General features: G+C 37.1%; 1 protein-coding gene across 7 annotated transcripts in view; it reads right to left on the reverse strand.

Moving 5' to 3' along the window:
- Positions 1 to 20668, reverse strand: part of ATP11B (ATPase phospholipid transporting 11B (putative)) — a 118841-nt gene that overhangs the window by 56997 nt on the left and 41176 nt on the right. For 6 of the 7 annotated variants that reach the window (XM_073359281.1, XM_073359280.1, XM_073359279.1 and 3 more), the window contains exons 5-17: positions 14927 to 15034; positions 14598 to 14726; positions 13421 to 13524; positions 11914 to 11961; positions 9170 to 9234; positions 8564 to 8645; positions 6137 to 6287; positions 3304 to 3501; positions 2877 to 3035; positions 2442 to 2617; positions 1329 to 1397; positions 205 to 278; positions 16 to 119 (exon numbers count right to left, since the gene is read on the reverse strand). In XM_073359281.1, the coding sequence (XP_073215382.1) occupies positions 16 to 119; positions 205 to 278; positions 1329 to 1397; positions 2442 to 2617; positions 2877 to 3035; positions 3304 to 3501; positions 6137 to 6287; positions 8564 to 8645; positions 9170 to 9234; positions 11914 to 11961; positions 13421 to 13524; positions 14598 to 14726; positions 14927 to 15034 (1467 nt within the window). The remainder of the gene's footprint in view (positions 1 to 15; positions 120 to 204; positions 279 to 1328; positions 1398 to 2441; positions 2618 to 2876; positions 3036 to 3303; positions 3502 to 6136; positions 6288 to 8563; positions 8646 to 9169; positions 9235 to 11913; positions 11962 to 13420; positions 13525 to 14597; positions 14727 to 14926; positions 15035 to 20668) is intronic. The other variant, XM_073359282.1, reaches the window with a different exon arrangement.

Raw genomic sequence — 20668 nt, forward strand, 5'->3', positions numbered from 1 at the left:
AACATTTTGACTTACCAAAGCAAATTCATCTACGTGAATCCTTGTTTTGTCTATTTCTCCCCCTCTACTGTGAGGAAGAATGGAAGATTCTGCTCCTTTTGTGAATAAGAGCTTTTCTCCTAAGAAAAAACAGAGTAAAAATTGAGCATATGCACCATTTAGCAGTTTACAAATTACAACTTTGAGCAAGATCTGGCTGCTTACCAGAGGGACTCTCTACGATGACACTCATTCGTCTACGATTTGGATCAAACTCCAAAACATGAAGTAATTTAAACCTGGGGAGACAGAGGGGAAAGGAAAGCAGCTTTTCTTAGAAACAAATGCCAGTAGGAAACAGCTAAATACAAGTTATAAAAATGTCTCCCAAACCCCTATTCTGCTCCAGACATTCTATAAGAACTATACTATGTACAAATGGGGACTATTATACATGCTTTCTCACCTGCTATTTTTCAGCAGTGGTGTACTGGTAGCCTCTGTCTGGCGAAAGTTAGATTATCAGGGTTGGAAGGGACCTCAGGAGATCATCTAGTCCAACCCCCTGCTGAAAGCAGGGCCAATTCCCAATTTTTGCCCCAGATTCCTATATGGCTCCTTCAAGGATTGAACTCACAACCCTGGGTTTAGCAGGCCAATGCTCAAACCACTGAGCTATCCCTCCCCGCCATGTTCTTTTTCCCCAATGGAAATCTTTGTTTACTGAATACTAGCTTGGGGTCTGGAAATTACTTTCAGCTGCTAGCTTGCTGCCTTATCTTGTATTAACTTAAGGGGTAACATTTGGAAAAGTGCTAAGTCAGTTAGGAACCTAAGGCCCATTTACTTTCAATAAGATTTACGATCCTAAGTGTCTAAGTCACTTTTGAAAATGTTATTTAAGAGCTCCAAAGGAAGTTAAGAGGTTTGAAAACTTTGACTTCAGTCATGTTATTACTAAGATAGATCAGACCAAGAAAAAATATTCTACGGTATAACGCAGAGAATGCAAATATCCATATATTCTCAACTGCTTGCTGAAAAATTTGAGACATGATCAATATGCACATGTATGACAGTTGCCATCTTCATATATACACACCCACACGCCTTCCATTGTTACATGCATTTAATTCTCATTAAAAAATACTGAATACTACCATTTCAAGGACATCATATGCAAAGGTTTCAGAAAAAGGGAGTTATGGGGAAAGCAAGAGGAACAAAATATTCTGTGCTTTCCAGCTAGGAAGGATAAAGATAATATAAAAGTACAATATTATACTAATCCACATGAATTAATGTTCTGTCCTTTGAGAACCACAATAAATGTGATATGAAAGAAATACCTTTCTGGTTTTCCAAGGCTTTTCACTTCCATACCTTCCCCATTAGTTCCAGTAAATACAACACCAACTCTAAAATGTGCAAAAAAACAACAAAAACAAAAAAAACCAGGTTTGCCTACTATTTTCATTAACATGAGAGTCTGTGGAAGAGCCATTTTTTAAATAATGCAAAAGTATTACATATTCTGAAAAAAGATCTAATTTCCAGAAAATTAAAAATACTCTTTACTTCTATGCCTCTTTTGTAGTAAAGATGATGCAACGCTGTATGAAACATAGTAACATGAGGAATATGCCCTCCATTTAAGTTTGATAGAATTAGTTTCTATAAATGTTTTTAACCACCCAATGTTTAACATCGGGTGGGGGTTTCTACATCTTCTACAGATCTAGTCTACTTTAAAGTATACTATGTGCTTTATTATTCTAAACATACACTTTACATATTCCGTAACAGACTAATTTGCTAAGCCTAATTATAACTGCATTTCAGCAATACCAGCATCTTCCTAAATATTAACAAAACACAGATATGACAATTAAAACAGTCTGCTTTGTTTAAGCTTGATCAACTGATTCAAAGTGTTCACAGGTCCTGGTAACGTATCCTAACTTATTTTTAAAATAACTAATGAAAGTATTAAACAGCAATCCAATTTTAAGGTTGGAGTATTATAAACTAGAGAATTAAAACAGACATTTGCAGCCAGAGTATTTAAGTATTTAATTGTAACAGTTATTAAAATATTCTGCAATGTCTCAGTGCCTCATTATTAATCTAGTCTAAGACTGTGCTAGAAGGCTAATAATCATAGTCTACCTGTGAAGGATGTGAGCTGCCTAAGTTTCTAAGTGGCCCAGTGGAACCGCGATGTGTAGAGACCCCATTGACCATGTCCCTGGGCTGCCTACTTTCTATCAATTAATCCAGAAGTAAAACTTTCTCTATATAAAAAAATGCCTGGATGGGGTGTGTGTGGGTGTGTGGTATATATAAAACCCCTTTGCAGTAAACTGTAGTAATTAGCCATAGGGCCGTGAAATCTCCCTGTTCACTTTTGAAGCTGCTGTTGGCCATGCTGTGCCGGTCACAATTTTGGCCTTAGAACTCACCTGCTAGCAGCTTCAACTAAAGCCTTCTCATCTGGTGAGGAAGCATAGTACTCCAGCTGAGACACTATTCCATTGGCACGCCAGTGCCCATCACCAATGCCATCGGTTTGGTCTGCACTGATATGCACTGTGTGACAGAGACAGACTGCTTTCAAGAAAAGCTCTTCCTCTTTCATCTATAAAAAGACAGAGCAGTTCATAAGCCAAGTTTATCTTTCTAAAACAAGATGCATTACTCTACAGTACCACAGAATAAGGTATTTAAAAAATCAAATTTCTCAAACTGCCTTACATCTACCACTCTTTCTGTAACCATTTTTACTACCAGAAATCCTTCCAGAAATTTTTCTTCTTCTACGTAACACACCAAGAAATAATATTTAAACTGAAATATTCATCAGCATTTATTCAGTTTGAAGAAAAATAAAATCTTACAAGACTCAGTCTAATTCCATCTGGGGAATCCTCAGTCAACCCCTCTGGAACTAGTTTGCCATTGATCTCTTGGTATTTGATGCCATTAATAGAGCATTCCCGAAACTGCATTTCATTTTCAGTTAGTGTACCAGTTTTATCTGTAAACACATACTCCACCTAGGGTAATATAAAAGAAAACAAATTGGAATAAAGTACATTTAATACAGAAAAATTATTACCATCTCCCCATATATCACAAACTTATTTTGCTAACATTAAAAGAGACTTCAAATATGTATTTCTGCCATCATGTCAGATATGCAGATCTTATTTTCAAACTCCTATGAGTTGCTCAAAATAGAGTCAATATGAAGTCACTAATACTTTTCCTTACTGTTTAACACTGATATTTAAACAAAAAGTAAAAAATGAACATCATTGTTACCTGTCCTAACTCCTCATTGAGATCTGAAGTATTTACTTGTGCTCTCTGGTTTGTTTCTTCATGATAGAGGTCAAGATCCCAGCCAATAAAAAAAGATCCAAGAAATTTCTGCATCTCAACAGTCACATAAAGCGAAATAGGGATGATAAAATTGTAAAGTACCAGAAAAGCAAGAAAATCTGAAATAAATCTCAGAATCTATGAGAGAGAGAGAGAAGGAAAGGATTATCAGAGTCATTAAGCGGAACTTGGTCACTTAAGTGTGTTTCAGCATTATGAAAGGTATCAGATTGTCTGTACTGGAGGAGACTGAAGTCCTCTATATATACACAGAAGAGGTACAACAATGCAGACTTCACCATAGTGCCCCAGCAATGTGTCTTTAAGACTGATGCAGACAGACTGCCTTTAGTGATGAGAGGATATTTCAGTTCTCAAGCCCATCAATCCATGTCTTCTCTGCTGAGACTGTAAAGGAGGGTGCAATATTAAGTGTGCTGATGATTCTGTAATGCAAACACTTTTTTTTAGGAATTGGATTGAGGTGACCAACTCACATCACATACTGCACAAAACAGCCAATCACAAACTTTAACAATCCACAAGTTATGAAGGCAAAACAAGTTAAAAGCAACAGATATTCCACATTGTTACCCATTTATCTATAGTATTCATGATTTACACTTGATATTGAAGATCACATTAAAGTAGCTTTACAAAGTAACAGAAGCTAGAAATTTCTATATTAAAGGACGACAACATAGTTCAGTCATACTTTGAAAAAGGTGTGAATCAAGGATGAAATGCAATTTTAGTTTCTTTGAGTATTATCTTGATAATTAGTGTGACAATCTCAGCAATAAACTTATCTTTGAGGAAATTCCTACCAATGTCTGAAAACTTAAAAAGGGATATTTGAGACAAGAAGAACTGAAACATACCTTTTAACTCCATTGAAATATACTGGAGTAGGAGAACAATGTGCAGGAATAGAGTGGAAATGTAGTAGATATTTTGCTAATAAAAAAAAGTGTTCTTCCTAACGAGGGAATGTTGGCATAACTATTTAATCAGCACTGTAAGTTTACATGGTGATTTACAAAACAGAGGCTCCCTGCCCTAAAGATTTTCAAATCTAAGAAACACGATAAACAAAGTCATGGTACAGTGTAGTAGCTCAGAAAATGGAGGGTGTGAAGATATTTTGGGGGAAAAGGCAGCGGCAGAAGCTAGAAGGAATTCTTAAAAAACTTCATATTTAATGGAGATATAAAGGGGCGGGTGGCTGATAAGAACTGAAGAAAGATAAAGGGAGCAACAAAGTGAAAAAGAGATGATTAAGAGGGAAAAGTAGGAGGAAATGACATCAAAGAAAGGGGCAAGGTTACATATAGCCTTGAAGGTGAGGATGAGGGGATCGAATGGCTTAGTAAATACTTATCCTGTTTTTTCCCCAACACACTACAATGGCTCCAGAAGTTCTTCTCATTTATATTGCAACTACTTTATACAAATTAAGAAGAAGAAAAAAACAACACCTTTACTTGACTGACTACTTCAAAAAACTGGAGATTCTTTCAGTAGTTTTAGATCCTAAAATGATGGTCACTAAGCAATTTTGAAACATCTTCATTAATACTTTGCAAAATTAAAATTTAAAATAAGATTGTTTTAAAGCTAGTACAAGAGCATTTGATAAGTTTAACACCCAACTTAACAGTAAATGTAACTTACAAAAAAGTGACATCCAGGAAGAGATGTTTATGTTTTTCCAGTTCAATCTGGAAGAACATTCACATCATAAACCCATGGGAAAGTCACGTGTTATAATAAAGGTACCAATACATTAGCTGTAGGTTCCTGAATGAGAGCTCCTCATATCTCCTTCCATTTTATTTTACAGCAGCAGTGTGAAACTTGGGAGAACTCTCTTCAATCCAACAATTTGGATCCTTTTACATATTTGTATGATGACTAGTCAGCACACACCAACTGCCACTGCCTTAGAGTCTAGAGGGGAGATTTCCAAAGTTACAAAGGCAAGTTAGGTGCCTAACTCCCAAAGTAAGTAAGTGGGAAATGAGCATTTAACTCCAGTTTGTACCTCTGAAAATTTCAACCCCTCTCAAACTTTCCTATAAGCTCCTGAAGTGCATGGGAAGCAGGAGGCCCCCCAAAACAAGTCAGAAATTTAAAATAAAAGTAAAGTAAAAAAATGACTAAGTAAGGATATCCTCCAGAGATGTAAACTATAAGATCCAATGGAACATCTCTTCAAAGAATTCCTTCAAACTCTAAAGGGAAGAGAATTCTGTCTGGCAATGTCTTCAAAGCAGTGAAATTACAGGCAAAGGGAAGTTACTTGAAGAATACCAGCATGACAGGATTTCCCAAAGTAAAAAATATAATAAAAATCACAGGAACAGGCAGTGCACAAAATAGGCAAAATCCCAAAAATGCCTTTGTTTTAACATAAAAGGATGGGCAAGATACCATCAAACAATGTGAGATGAACACACAGAATCCTGTGACAGAGCCTTGTGAATATACCCTACGAAAAACCAAAACGATCAAAAACTAGGCCTTGCCAAAAAAAACAAAAAGTCTAGGAAATGACAGTTTGTGCTCCCCCACTTCAGAAACAGGACTAAAACTAAAGCTGGATTCCTCCAAAGGCTAAATTAAAGCAATACTGATTTCCAACTATATCTATGAAAGACTATGCAGCTGCCATGCCTAAATCCAAGAATGGCAGTATTCTCAGGTTCAGACATACTATTAGTATCTATGGGTGTATTTACTCAATATGTAGTTTTACATAACCACATATTACCTTACTGCTGTTTCTTTCATGTTCAGTTTTCTGGTCATACCAAGGTTCATCCCATTTTTCTTCAGCTTGCCATGCATATTTTAAGATTGTACTCAGAACTGCTTCAAAAAGGAGGATTATTAGATAGATAATCAAAAATGAGTTCATAGACCTAGGAGGACACAAAAATACTATTTCAGTGTATTCTGTTCTGTTTTTTCCTTAATGTATGAAAGCAATGTTAAATTTTAACTATGAAAAAATGTTTTGTTGGCAAATATTTTCAGTGTGTCTGTTTCAAAGAACAGAAAAGTTTTTATGCGACAAATGGAAACAATGGCAAACAGGAATGGAATACTACATTTGACTAGAATGTATACTAAATTACAGTAGATTTCTGCAGTTATTGTAAATTGAAGGTTAGATTAAGGTGTAACACTATCAAAATCTGTCTCCTGAAACAGGTGCTGTTTGGAGTTTTGGGAATTAACTTTTATTATCCTTGTTCCAAGGACACCCTCTCTTCCGAATACCACTTCAGAATATGAAGGAAGTGAGGAAGACCAATACAGAAATCCAATCCAAGGCCACTCCCTTTTTGCTACCTGAAAATGCAGTTCCACGGCATTGCCTGTCAGTACCTTGACTGGACAGTGACCACCTTTCAACCCTGTCAATTAAGGTCAGAGCTGATGTCAGTGCATGGGAAATGTTAAACGACGGGAGGGAAAGATACAGCAGCTTCTTGTGCATCCCACAGATTTGTTTGTGTCTGACTACATTAGTATACCGTATATACTCGTTCATAAGCCGAATTTTTTAAGTAAAAAAGGGAACCACCAGAGAAGGGGGTTGGCTTATGAACGGGTACAGGGGGGAGAGGTGGGACACAGCCCCTCCCCCGAACAGAGGGGGCAAGGAGAGGCAGCACAGCCAGCAGAGCCAGAAGAGAAGAGGCGGGGCCAGAGCCTCTCTGCTTCTGGCTACGCTGCTCTCCCCCCAGCCTCCGAAGCAGCTGCAGCTCTGGGGCTGGCAGGCTGTGGCACCCGGCCTGCCGGAGCAGCTCCAGCCAGGCCAGAGACATCCTCCCCTGGCCCTCCCCAGATAAGGTGGGAAGGGATGGAATGGGGAGAGTGTGGGGGTCCTAGGCAGCACTCCCCTAATCCCCAGTTTCTCCCCCTCAAAAAATTTCCCCACCAGTTGCTGTCCTGGCCCATCAAGGTAAGCAGCTGGCACACCGGGACACCTTGTTTACTTAGGTTTACCTCTGTGCCTGCACACCCTCGAGGTAAACAAACCATCTTGACCCACCAGCAGCTTATCCTGATGGCCCGAGAGCCAAAGTTTGCTGACCCCTGAATTATAGGGTCGGCTTATGAATCGGTCATAAAAAATTTCCATTTTTACTTATTCATCTTGGAGTGGTCGGCTTATAAATGAACCGGCTTATGATAGAGTATAAATGGTAATTAACTCTTTGGTTGTAAAAGAATGTCAGCAGGACAGCCTGCACTTTTAACAACTTGCACAGACAAAACAAATTAAATATTTTTAAGAGACAAATTTGGTATAAGGAGTTCCATTTGTAGTTATGTCAAAACAGTACATTTAACAGCCTTTTAGACTGGAAAGACAACAAGCCAAGAATTAAAAATAGAACTTGCAATCTGTATAAGGAGTTAATATCCCTCACATAATGTTTCTGGGTAAATTATTTTTTCCAGAAATTAAACAAAAAATACTTTTTTCATGGCAAACTGCATTTTCCAGTATCTTCAGATAGTTAGTGCTCCATATACACCTGAGGAGACATTCTTTTCAGAGTCTGCATCTTCTCTAATAATACCGCAGACCATGTAACAGGGACAAGCACCCACACAGAACAAGAAGGGGAGAAAATCAGAATTCAGGAGATAGAAATTAAGACTTCGACTGAGTTCATCCCACTGCAAGCGCAGGATGCAACCTCCTAATAAAGGATGTGTCAAGAGAGTGACAACGGTTGGGACTACTGTAAAACACAGACTCCAAACCCCCGGTGAAAGGAGCACCTCACATCTCTTGAATAATCTCCTCCTGCCTACTCTGGAGTAGCATTATGGCCTTAGAAAGTCTCTGTGTGAGGACTGCCCAACACAGCCTTAGAGGAAAAACTGACCTATTTTTATTATTCTAATCCTTCCTTGTAAGAGCGAGCAATCAAACTAGTTTTGCACACTATTGCAAAATGAAGCTGTAAGTAATGAAGTGATGAAATTAGATAACCAGTATTAAAAAATGAAATTTAAATTACAATTACACCAGCCTGCAGAAGGCCTAGCATTTACAATAGCTCTCTTTGTCTATGTACTGACAAAAACATAGGCAATTAATTTTTTTAATTACTGCTGAAACACCGAGTTTAGATTCTACACATAAATAAGACAGTATAACACATACAGTACATACTTTTCTACTGCTGATCGTTTCTGAGATTTACTCTTGTAATTTAATGCCATCTTTGTCTCCATACCCGTATACACAGCAACACCTGAAAAACACAGAATACTTCAGTTTCTGTTCAGGTACAGCTTGGTATTTTCTACAAAAATTAGAGGGGTTGCTACTTGTAATGTGCACTCAGACAGCATGGTGAGGCTAGTTAGACTTTTCGGTGGCATTTTGTGATGATAAAGCAGAGTTTTGGAATTAATTTTAGCACTTGCTAATACTGCTCAATGTTAGGTCTGTACTGTTCCCTGATATTAATTAAGGGTATAGAGATCAGAATATAAATGCCCTAGAGTAGGTCTTAAACACTGGAAACAGACAGCAGTGTCAGAGCCACCTATCTAATGGACTCATTACTCCATTATTAAACCCAAAGACAGAATTTGATATCCCACAGGGCTCTCTGGTCATAGTCTCCTCCCCTTCAGCCATAATCATACCCCATCTACAGGTAACCCCCAGTAGGACTGTTAAAATATCTTCAATATGAGGGAGAAAATTAGGCCACAATTCATCAACATGTTTTAAGAAGACACTGTTAAAAATGTTTCGATGTCTACAAACCAAAAATTTCTTTTGTGTTTTTTAATCTTGCTCCTCGAAGTAACAGACTTTCAGGCCCAAGAGGTCTAAAAAGAAACAGATACATCAGCATTTTTTTTTAAAAACACAATATTTAAGAATGGCTATTTTTAAAATCTAGGACATCAACACATTTTGAATTCTAAGGATCCCTTTAAATTAATTTGTATTAGCTGAAACTGGTGCTGTGGAAAGCACAGCTGTAGTTATCAGGAAGGTTAATTTAAGGTAAGAGTGGTATGTATATGTTCCATCCCAGTGTTTGGACCATCTTTGGAAATTGTCAAAAAAGTTAGCTTAAAGTCAAGCAAAAAAAGTAAAATTTCCTTATTTTGCCTGAAGTGGTTCCAACAGAAATTGAAATGGAAAAAAACTCCAGTGGAGAGGCAGACACCAGAATTAAAAACTAAACACTAAAATGTACAGCTTATTAGCCTCCTGTACAGTTTAGTGTTGATTTTTCACTCTTTCATAACCAGTAGCAACAATAGCTCATGACTACCATTTACATAAACAAAATACCTGATCCTTCAAGTTCAGTTGAAAACATAACCCAGATTTAAAAAACTGTTCTCAAAAGACAGACTTTTATGCTAGACTAACTGTAGCTACACAAGCAATTGCCATAGTTGCATCTACAACTACAGTAACTGTATGTGCAAATTATGCACTTGAGCGTGTGACATTTGCTTTAATTTTTTTCCGGTATAAAATCACTGTTAGAAAGAATTCAACCCAAACCTGAGTAAAATTTCTTATAATGTAAATATTTCTTAGGCGATTTGCAAAGTTTTAATGGAAAAAAAAAGCAATATAGTACACTTGAAGAAGAGAAGATTTTACATGTTCAGGTAAATTATGTTCTCCTAAGAAGCCGTATCCATATTGCTGGACTCAAATGGTTTTACAGTCAATAAAAGCAGTTTAGCTAGCTCAGAATACATAGTTCAATCAGTGCAGTACAAGCAAACCTGGTTTCTTTTTGATGGTAAAGAGATATGAGCTCTGTCTACTGGTGGAGCTGTAAGTGTGTCATCACACATGGTTTAAACTGGTTCTGCTATACTTTTCAACTGAATTAATTTTGAGATTAATCCTGGAGCTGAACATGAAAAGCTTGGCAATAATATATTCTGAAGACCTGCAAATGTGGTAGCAACCGAAAGAAAACCTTTGGGAATGCCCTGTTTTTGTTGTTCAGGCATAGGCTCTGGGGCTGAAAGATGTGTCTTCTGTCTCCACACTTCATGCAAGACCTTTGAAAAGAGCTCAGGCAAATCATTTATTCACCCTTTATTCAAATGTACTCGTCTTTAAAACTGACATAATATTTACCAACCTCACAGAGGTATTGAGAGCATCACTTCATTCACATTTATAATGATTTTTATAATTTTCCAATAAAAGGCACTATATAAGTGCTGAAATATAAACTTGTTTCAGAGGTTATTCAGTTAGTGGAAAAAGGGCCTTAAAAAAATAAATAAAAAAAAAATCAGAACCAGTCCAAGAAGTTCATTCTTAACTGGTTCTGATTTTTTAAGGCCCTTTTCCCACTTAACTGAATAATCTCTTTAACTAGTTTATAATTGAGCACTTATATAGTGCCTTCTATCTGAAGATATAAAAATTTATTTAAACGTTAATTTAATTAAGTAAGCTTCCCAATTTGGTTGTGAGCTCAGTAAACATGTCAGTTTTAAAGATGAGTAAATTGAAGTACAGGGTGAATAAATGATTTGACCAAAGTCTCAAATGAAGTGTGGAGACAGAAGATAGATCTTTCATCCCTAAGGCCTATGCCTGAACAACAAAAACAATTAAAAATGAACTTCTTGGGCATTAAAATATCAAACAAGTCACAGGAAGGAACTGGTTTGTTAATGAATACATCTATTATGTATGAAAGCACATTTTAAAGATAGAGAGGACCAACTTTTCAAGAGGTCTCAACACCTACCAGCTCTACTCTCAATCTGGGCGCTAAGTACTCTTGAAACTCTGGGCACTTCTTTTAGGTGCCTATATGGGAGCTAATATCAGTTGAAAATCCAGTCTTAAATCTCTGAACTTCTTTACTGCTTGACCCTTTTGATAATTTTTGCCGCATTTTAAATGCATATTCCATTTATTTCAACGGACAGGAAAACATCTTACACCAGGCATGTTCACTACCACAGGTGTTGTGCATATATATGCTCTGCAACATTTAAGTAGTTAAATACCTAGTGATAGTGCACATTTATTAAATGTTAAAAAAAAAAAAAGCCCCAGCAGGGTAATAAGCCAGTAGTTCCCACTGATTGCAACAGGAGCGGAGAGTGCTCCGTGCCTCTGATCATCAAGCCATGGGTATCTACTGCATTACAAGACATAGAATTGTAAGTTACAACACTTCTCACAAATATGACATGCTAACTTCATACACACATTTTAAAAACATTCAAATGCCAACCTTACAAAAAGCAAGTTAATTCAAGTGGTGAAACTAACACTTAAAATTACTATAAACTAAACTTTGGAAAACAAGTAAGTTTAGGTTTAACTACTTCAACTGTCTAATCTAGTTTTACTTGACTCAACCTTTACTATGGAGTTGAAGTAGCATCTGGATAATAAACTATTACCCTTTTCCATTCCATGATAATTTTATGATGGTCATGTTCGATCACCTTAGCTTAGCTTTTAAAGTTTTATTAAGTTAGCTTTACAAACATTTTACTTACCGCACAATTTCCTCAATTTGATGACTTATAGTTATTCTTCCAACAAATCTATGAAAAAAGGTCATATGCCAGAATGTTGGTGTACAAACTCCAATATAAAAAAAGTCTTTATTTCATTAATGCAAGGAAAGCATGACATAAATGTGGTATGCGCCAGATAGAATATCCCATCCTTGATTTACAGTCTGTTTTATTAATGGGCAATACATTAACCTTGGTGATAATTTTGAGGTATGCTTCAAGAAGTCATCAACAAGAGCTATGAATCATCCCCCCCTCAAGAAAATGAACTGAGTGATTTTAGAAATAACCCATACAACTCAATTTATGAAATCAGATAAAAAAATATCTTTTGTTAAGTTGGTTGAACCTCCCCCTACCAAATGATTACATGTTCCAATCAAGAAATATAATTCCTTTAAAAAAAAAAAAAAAAAAAGGCAAAGTTACCAGTATATTTTTCATCTGAAATGAATAGTAATTTCACATCTAACAAAGTAGATGAATAAACTATCCAGTTACTTTCAAATTCTTCGGTGACTGAAATGTCAAAAATATTTTGTATGCCTTATAACACCCTGATATGAAATGACTGTAAAAGTTCACTATCATTGGTTTACTAGTTCTTTACTGACATCACTAATTCTATGACCTTTACAATCCACTTGAGATTCAGTGTTCAATAACTAGTTAAGCAAATATACATTCATGTTTTGAATCTGAAATTCCACAAGGATCCAAATACTCAGTTAAAATAAGCTACTGTCCACATAATATGATAACTTTCATGTATATTCATTTTAGTAATCAGCTTCTATTAAAGCTAGTCATTAATACAAAAATCATGCAATGTTACTATTATGCTATGAGTAAGAAATATTTACAGGGTCATAGACCTACACATAGCATACATTTGTTAGGAAAACACCCTTTTAAAAAGTCTATTACACTGCTTGCTGACAGTAGCTTTTAAATGAGACATGTTGGTGTAGTAAGGGTTTACTAAACTACTCTTTTGCTACTGGGAAACAGTTCAAATCTTGCTTAGGCTGTAAATGAAAGTAAATTTTGGGGTATATGGTCTTAGTAGAAAATCAAAACAAAATCACACAATTTGAGACACTTTAATTTATAACCAAAGAAAGGGGAGTTAAATATTCAGGACTGAAGTGTTTTGGCAGAACCATGTACAGCTCGTCTTTTTCCACAATTCCTGCTCAAGCACCATTACTTTTAAAAGTTGTGAACAAATTTACTGCTTAACAAGCGATGTAGAACCATGCTGGAGTTAAAATGTAAACAATAAAAATCAGAAGGCTCTTTCCCTTTTTGCAGCTTTAAGCAGCATAGGGATTTACATACAAACTCCGACATTTGTTTAATAAAACCTGAAATGTACAACAATACACAGAGAGAAACTTTCCTCTCAGCAAGATCCATATAATTAACCACCATCAGAAATTTTGCGTTTAAATCAACTTCAAAATTATGAAGAATAAAATGACACCTGTATAGGTCTGCTTCTGGCTGTTGACATTCTATAACAGCTACGAGTGTGTCCAGGTTGGCAACTGACTGTAATACTGCTGTTTCTGGGACTGCAACATGAGTCTGAAAAAACACACATCTCTATATATGAGAATTTCTCAATGATACAGAAAGGTACTAGTTTGTTGGCATTTCTTTGGTCAAGGAAAGCCTCTGGAACCCTGAAAAGGGTCATGGATTTTGTATATGAAAGCATCACATCTTGTATACTGACAGATGTTTCACCATTATGACACTGCAAACTACCATTTAAAGTACTGCAATAATGTTCCTTAAAAGTGATTAATGTGGGTTTTTTCTGGCCAAGTTAATTACCATTTATAACATTTCTTACATTACCAGATCAAGCAAGGTTCTTGGTCCTATTAATATACTGCAGCTCAAACCAAAAAATAAAATAAACAGGGATACTACAGTTCTGATATATTAAGATACACCTAATAACTAAAGGTCAGATTCTGCTATTCTTACTCTCACTGAGTAGTACACCTTACTTAAAAAGTAAGCCCACTGATTTCAATGGGGGGTTGGGTGCTACTCAGTTTGAGTAAGGGTGGCAGAATAAGATCTTATGTGTAGCACAAGAAGGTAAAACAGCAGATTATGACGTATCGTGATATTAAAAATAGCCTTGCTATGTGCTCAAATAAGTTAAGATAAAAATTAACTATATTTTGATAAGTACAGAACCTAGACACTCTCTTTACTTTTAGTAAAACTGCTAGCACATTAACAACAAGGAGTCTGGTGGCACCTTAAAGGCTAACAGATTTATTTGGGCATAAGCTTTCGTGGGTAAACCATCACTTCTTCAGATGTGAAGAAGTGGTGTTTTACTCACAAAAGCTTATGCCCAAATAAATCTGATAGTCTTTAAAGGTGCCACCAGACTCCTTGTTGTTTTTGTGGATACAGACTAACACAGCTACCCCCTGATACTTGCAGCACATTGTGGGAGCTGTGAGAAATGTTTAAAAAAAGTAAAATTAGACACACAAAACCTCCTATTTGAGTCATTAACAGAGAAATTTAAGGACGCTGGCCTTTACTAAGTTAGCAAAGGCTGTAAGTTGATTTGACTCTTATTTCTACGTTGCATTTCATACTAGAAAACTGCATATGTTTAGATTACCAACCTTAAGATTAGTTTCTCCATCCAAGCTAGCAGTAGTAACATGACACGAACCATCCACTCTATCGGAGGACAGAAGTACAAGATCAACAGGGAAAGTCTCATCTTTGGCTACTCTGACAATATCACCCACCTGAAAGATAAACAAAAATGAGAGTATGCTTTTGAAAAAGAATAGATTAAGAATTAATTTTAACAGTTATTCAAAATTATAATGCAATAGACCACCATAAAATTGCAATGCAGCAAATGAGCATTTTGCTGAAATGAACTGGCATAACTATAGTTCTAAAGAAGAAATGCACTGTTTTCTGCTAGTTACTAGATACATACCCTAATGTTTTTTGATCTAGTTTTTACAAGGCCACCACTTCGAACAACATAAACTGGAGCTCCATTTACTTCATTGTCTGCTTTATGTCGTAACCAGTCTTCATACCCCTGCAGAAATACAAGATTGAATGTTATATTTTAAACAGCTATATACTTTTCTAAGAGTAACAAAGTAGTTTGAGGCACCATAGCTTTGCAAACAAGCAACCAGCTGTGTGACCAAAAGCATGTCACCAGACCTCTGTTCTATTCAGGTTCGACTGCACCCATCACTGTGCAGTCGAAGCACCCTCGGTTTTCACTAGTTTCAGATTTGTTAAATAAAGATAAAAAAAACATAGCACATGTAATGTAGAATTATGGAATCTTATTACTATTTTAAAACAAATATCTGCGGTGAAGGTTCCATAAGAAGAGTTAAAACAACTGCTCATGCAACCTGAGAGCCTCACAATGTCTAAGTGGATTAAGGCAACTGAGTAGGGAATAGAAACAATCATTCCCAGTGTCTCATTTACTGATTTATTAAAATAACCCCCTTTTCTGTTAAACTATGCAATTCCCAGAGAGCTTGCTCTAGCATCTTTCTGAGCAACAGCCGAGGCACCTGTTCTTGTAAAGAGATTTTAACTTCTATGGTGTGGAGTTGACATTCATGTTTTGTTGAGCAAGTGGAAATGACAGCGTATGTGAGAAAAACAGTCAGGTACAAAGTCTTAATTCATCCAGAGTGTACCAGGGCAAAGGTTTAGAGTGACTAATCAACCTGGATTTTTAATAGAGAAGACAATCCAACATTTTCCCCTCCAGATATTCAAAAAATCAAAGGAGGGTACATGTCCTGTTTTATATTTTCTTTGTACATCAGTTAATATATTACTTGTTTACTTGTACATCTCCCAAAAAATTTGTGGACAGACAGTAATAGGTATATCCTGGAAGATACTTTTGATATGCTGGAGGCAATGGATTGTCCAGCATTCATATGAATTAAACGGCTAACTAAGATTAATGTTAATATTATTTGTATTAATGTACTGCCTAGGAGTCCCAGTCATGCACCAGGACCCCATTGTGCTAAGGGTGCTCAAACACAGAACAAAAAGACAGTCCTTGTGCCAAGAAGCTTAAAATCTAAGTATATAACAGAGAAGTTCTTGAGCCAGTAATTCTTAGCAGCAATGTATTTTGCTGTTTCTTGGTTAACTCTGGCTATGGTTCACTGTTAAATAATTTTTCTACCAATGTTTTATTCACAAGTATATGTGTCTTGTACTCTCAATTCAAAGTAGGCCTGGTGAGCGAGTAAGCAAGCTCACAGCTGTGCATAAAATTCAGATGTGAACATTTAAAAAAGTTTGACTTGATAAAAAGCGAAGCCTGCAGCAGATTTACCATTTCTATATAAAAAGCTGAATGCTACTCAAAGTACTAAAAGTGTGTTCATCAACTACTTCTAAAGATTAAAGCAAAGGTCACAGTTTTCTGTGAAGATCTAGTGTACTTTTGATAACATAGTAAATTCAGTGAGACAAATATTCAAGGGCATTTTCATTTAATATGGAGAAGTCACTTTCCACTGACGCTTGAAAAACAGATTCATTACCTTACTTTGCCTCAAATGGACAAAACAGCCAACCAACTCTAAAGTACTACCTTCAGTATCTTTATAAATTTATACCACATCTTATACACCATCATATATTCTATACTTGTCATATGCAATATTACAGAAATCTGCTTTAGGGATGTTTTAGAGGATTTTTTAGAAGCCTTATTGTGTGTATTTTCATCTTTCTCTCTCCACCTGCAAAGCTGCGGATATTAGTTACCATGATTCCAACTATACAGAGGTCAGAAGCAACCATAAAAAAAACTGGAAAGCTATTTTTATTGCTTTTCCGTACATAAAAATATGACAAAGCAGTCTGCTTTCTTGGAACCTTGCAGACCTAGAAGGGAGTATGGGGTCTCACTGAAATGCTGGGAATATCACAACCCCAATGAGATTGTTTCTGGCCTTGGAATGCCACAAGATATTGGACCTGAATGTTTTGATATTCACATATAGAAAAAGTTGTTACTGATACAGAACTAAATCTTGCTTGTCCTGAACCTTGGACTAGGGTTAATTTGGGGGGGGTTGACAGAGGAAATATTTCTATGGAAAGTTTATTGAGGCAGTCAAAGGGGTATGATAGGTTTATCATCTATCAACTGGTTCTTAATTTATAAAATTGATATCACCTCCATACATGGTGTTTATTATACATAAAATATAAGCATTTTGCCCAATTATACTCTTAATTCAGCCACTGAATGAGATTTTTCTTCTTTCGGGTTAAAGAGTGTCCTGGAAACAGAACACTTTATTTAAAAAATGACCTGATATTGGACGATCCCACACATGACTAATGAATGGAGAAAAAAACCCGAAGTACCGTATTCTGTGTTTCCAAGTTTACAGTCTTATGTTACTAATACTCAGAAGGCTAACCCAATTCTTTAAGGGTGTGGAACAATGAGTGACCTAGACAAATTGGAGGACTGGGCCAAAAGAAATCTGATGAGGTTCAACAAGGACAAGTGCAGAGTCTTGCACTTAGGAAGGAAGAATCCCATGCAGGGGACTGACTGGCTAAGCAGTTCTGCAGAAAAGGACCTGCAGAGTGGACGAGAAGCTGGATATGAGTCAGCAGTGTGCCCTTGTTGCCAAGAAGGCCAACGGCATATTGGGCTGTATTAGTAGGAGCACTGCCAGCAGATCAAGGGAAGTGATTATTCCCCTCTATTTGGCATTGGTGAGGCCACACCTGGAGTATTGTGTCCAGTTTTGGTCCCCCACTACAGAAGGGATGTGGACAAATTGGAGAGAGTCTAGCGGAGGGCAACAAAAATGATTAGGGGGCTGGAGCACATGACTTATAAGGAGAGGTTGAGGGAACTGGGGTTATTTAGTCTGCAGAAGAGAAGGGGGGTTGGGAGGGGGGATTTGATAGCTTTCAAATACCTGAAGAGGGGTTCCAAAGAAGATGGAGCTAGGCTGTTCTCAGTGGTGGCAGATGACAGAAGCAGCAGCAATGGTCTCAGGTTGCAGTGGGGGAGGTCTAGGTTGGACATTAGGAAACACTATTTCACTAGGAGGGTGGTGAAGCACTGGAATGCGTTACCTAGGGAGGTGGTGGAATCTCCATCCTTAGCGGTTTTTAAGGCCTGGCTAGACAAAGCCCTGGCTGGGAATGATTTAGTTGGGGTAGGCCCTGCTTTGAGCAGGGGATTGGACTAGATGACCTCCTGAGGTCTCTTCCAACCCTAATATTCTATGATTCTAACGAAGAAGAAAGAAGAGAAGGCTTATTTGGGTCATGTAAATCCCAGTGCCATTAAAATTCTCTTGTTTCTGAGCAACACAACTGCTAAAAAGAATACACATTAGGAACTAGGGCTGTCAAGTGAAGAAAAAAAACTACTCATGATTAATTGGGCAATTAAAAAAATTAGTCACAATTAATTGTGCTGTTAAACAATAATAGAATACCATTTATTTAAATATTTTTGGATGTTTTCTATATTTTCAACTATATTGATTTCAATTGCAACACCGAATACAAAGTGTACAGTGCTTACTTTATATTTATTTTTTATTACAAATATTTGCACTGTAAAAAACAAAAGAAATCGTATTTTTCAATTCACCTAATACACGTACTGTAGTACAGTCTATCATGAAAGTTGAACTTACAAATGTAGAATTATGTACAAAAATAACTGCAATAAAAAATAAAACAATGTAAAACTTTAGAGCCTACAAGTCCACTCAGTCCTACTTCTTGTTCAGCCAATCACGCAGACAAACAAGTTTGTTTACATTTGCAGGAAATAATGCTGCCTGCTTCTTGTTTACAATGTCACCTCAAAGTGAGAACAGGTGTTCACATGGCACTGTTGTAGCCAGCACTGCAAGGTATTTATGTGCCAGATTTGCTAAAGATTCATATATCCCTTCACGCTTCAATCACCATTCCAGAGGACATGCATCCATGCTGATGATGGGTTCTGCTCGATAGTGATCCAAAAGCAGTGCGAACCAACGTATGTTCATTTTCATCATCTGAGTCAGATGCCACCAGCAGAAGGTTGATTTTTGTTTTTGGTGGTTCCGGTTCTGTGGTTTCCGCATTGGAGTGTTGCTCTTTTAAGACTTCTGAAAGCATGGTCCACACCTCATCCCTCTCAGATTTTGGAAGGCATTTCAGATTCTTAAACCTTGGGTCAAGTGCTGTAGCCATCTTTAGAAATTTCACACTGGTACCTTCTTAGCGTTTTGTCAAATCTGCAGTGAAGGTGTTCTTAAAGCGAACACATGTGCTAGGTCATCATCCGACACTGCTATAACATGAAATATATGGCAGAATGCAGGTAAAACACAGCAGAAGATATATAATTCTCCCCCAAGGAGCTGAGTCATAAATTTAATTAATGCCTTTTTTTTTAACGATCATCATCAGCATGTCCTCTGGAATGGTGACCGAAGCATGAAGGGGCATACAAATGTTTAGCATACCTGGCACATAAATATCTTACAATGCTGACTACAAACGTGTCATGCAAACACCTGTTCTCACCTTCAAGTGACATTGTAAATAAGAAGCGGGCATCATTATCTCCTGGAAATGTAATACCAACTTGTTTGTCTTAGTAATTAGCTGAACAAGAAGTAGGCCTGAGTGGACTTGTAGGCTCTGAAGTTTTAGATTGTTTTGGTTTTGAGTGCAGTTATGTAACAAAAATGTTTTTACATTGTAAGTTGCATTTTCATGATAAAGAGCTTGCTCTACAGTACTTCACCACAACATGCTGGTGATGCCTCACACACTATGGAATCCTGCTACAGACTGGAGACAGCCTACAGTGGTCACAAAAACTTACTGGATTTAAAATATCATACCATCTTGAAGTATTTTAATACCCTAATTTTAAGAGGCACTATTTCTCTTCCCTCTACTCCCTCCACTGCAACGTTGCAACTGATTGGCTCCAGTCTAACAGAGTTATGGAGTTCTGTGATGTGTCTTGAAACGGGTGCAGCAAATGGTGGGGAGTCACACAAACAGAAAAAGATCACTTCAGTATTTCATATCCTGAATGACCGTCTTACCCTTGCCATTTGGGGAATTCCGCATATAATTCTGAAGTTCACAGAATCGTAGAACTGGAAGGGACCTTAAGAGGTCATCTAGTCCAGTCCCCTGCACTCGTGGCAGGACTAAGTATTATCTAGACCATCCCTGACAGGTGTTTGTCTAACCCGCTCTTAAAAATTTCCAAAAATCTTTCCACAACCTCCCTAGGCAATTTATTCCAGTGCTTAACCATCCTGACAGTTAGGAAGTTTTTTCTAATGTCCAACCTAAACCTCCCTTGCGGCAATTTAAAGCCCATTGCTTCTTGTTCTATCCTCAGAGGTAAAGAACAATTTTTCTTCCTCACCCTTGTAACAACCGTTCACATACTTGAAAACTGTTTTCATGTCCCCTCTCAGTCTTCTCTTTTCCAAACTAAACAAACCCAATTTTTTCAGTCTTCCCTCATAGGTCATGTTTTTTAGACCTTTTTTGGTTGCTCTTCTCTGGACTCTCTCCAATTTGTCCACACCCTTCCTGAAATGTGGCGCACAGAACTGGACACAATACTCCAGTTGATGCCTAATCAGAGCGGAACAGAGTGGATGAATTACTTCTC

This window comes from Lepidochelys kempii, chromosome 9 (assembly GCF_965140265.1).
Source record: "Lepidochelys kempii isolate rLepKem1 chromosome 9, rLepKem1.hap2, whole genome shotgun sequence".
NCBI classification, from domain to species: Eukaryota; Metazoa; Chordata; order Testudines; family Cheloniidae; genus Lepidochelys; species Lepidochelys kempii.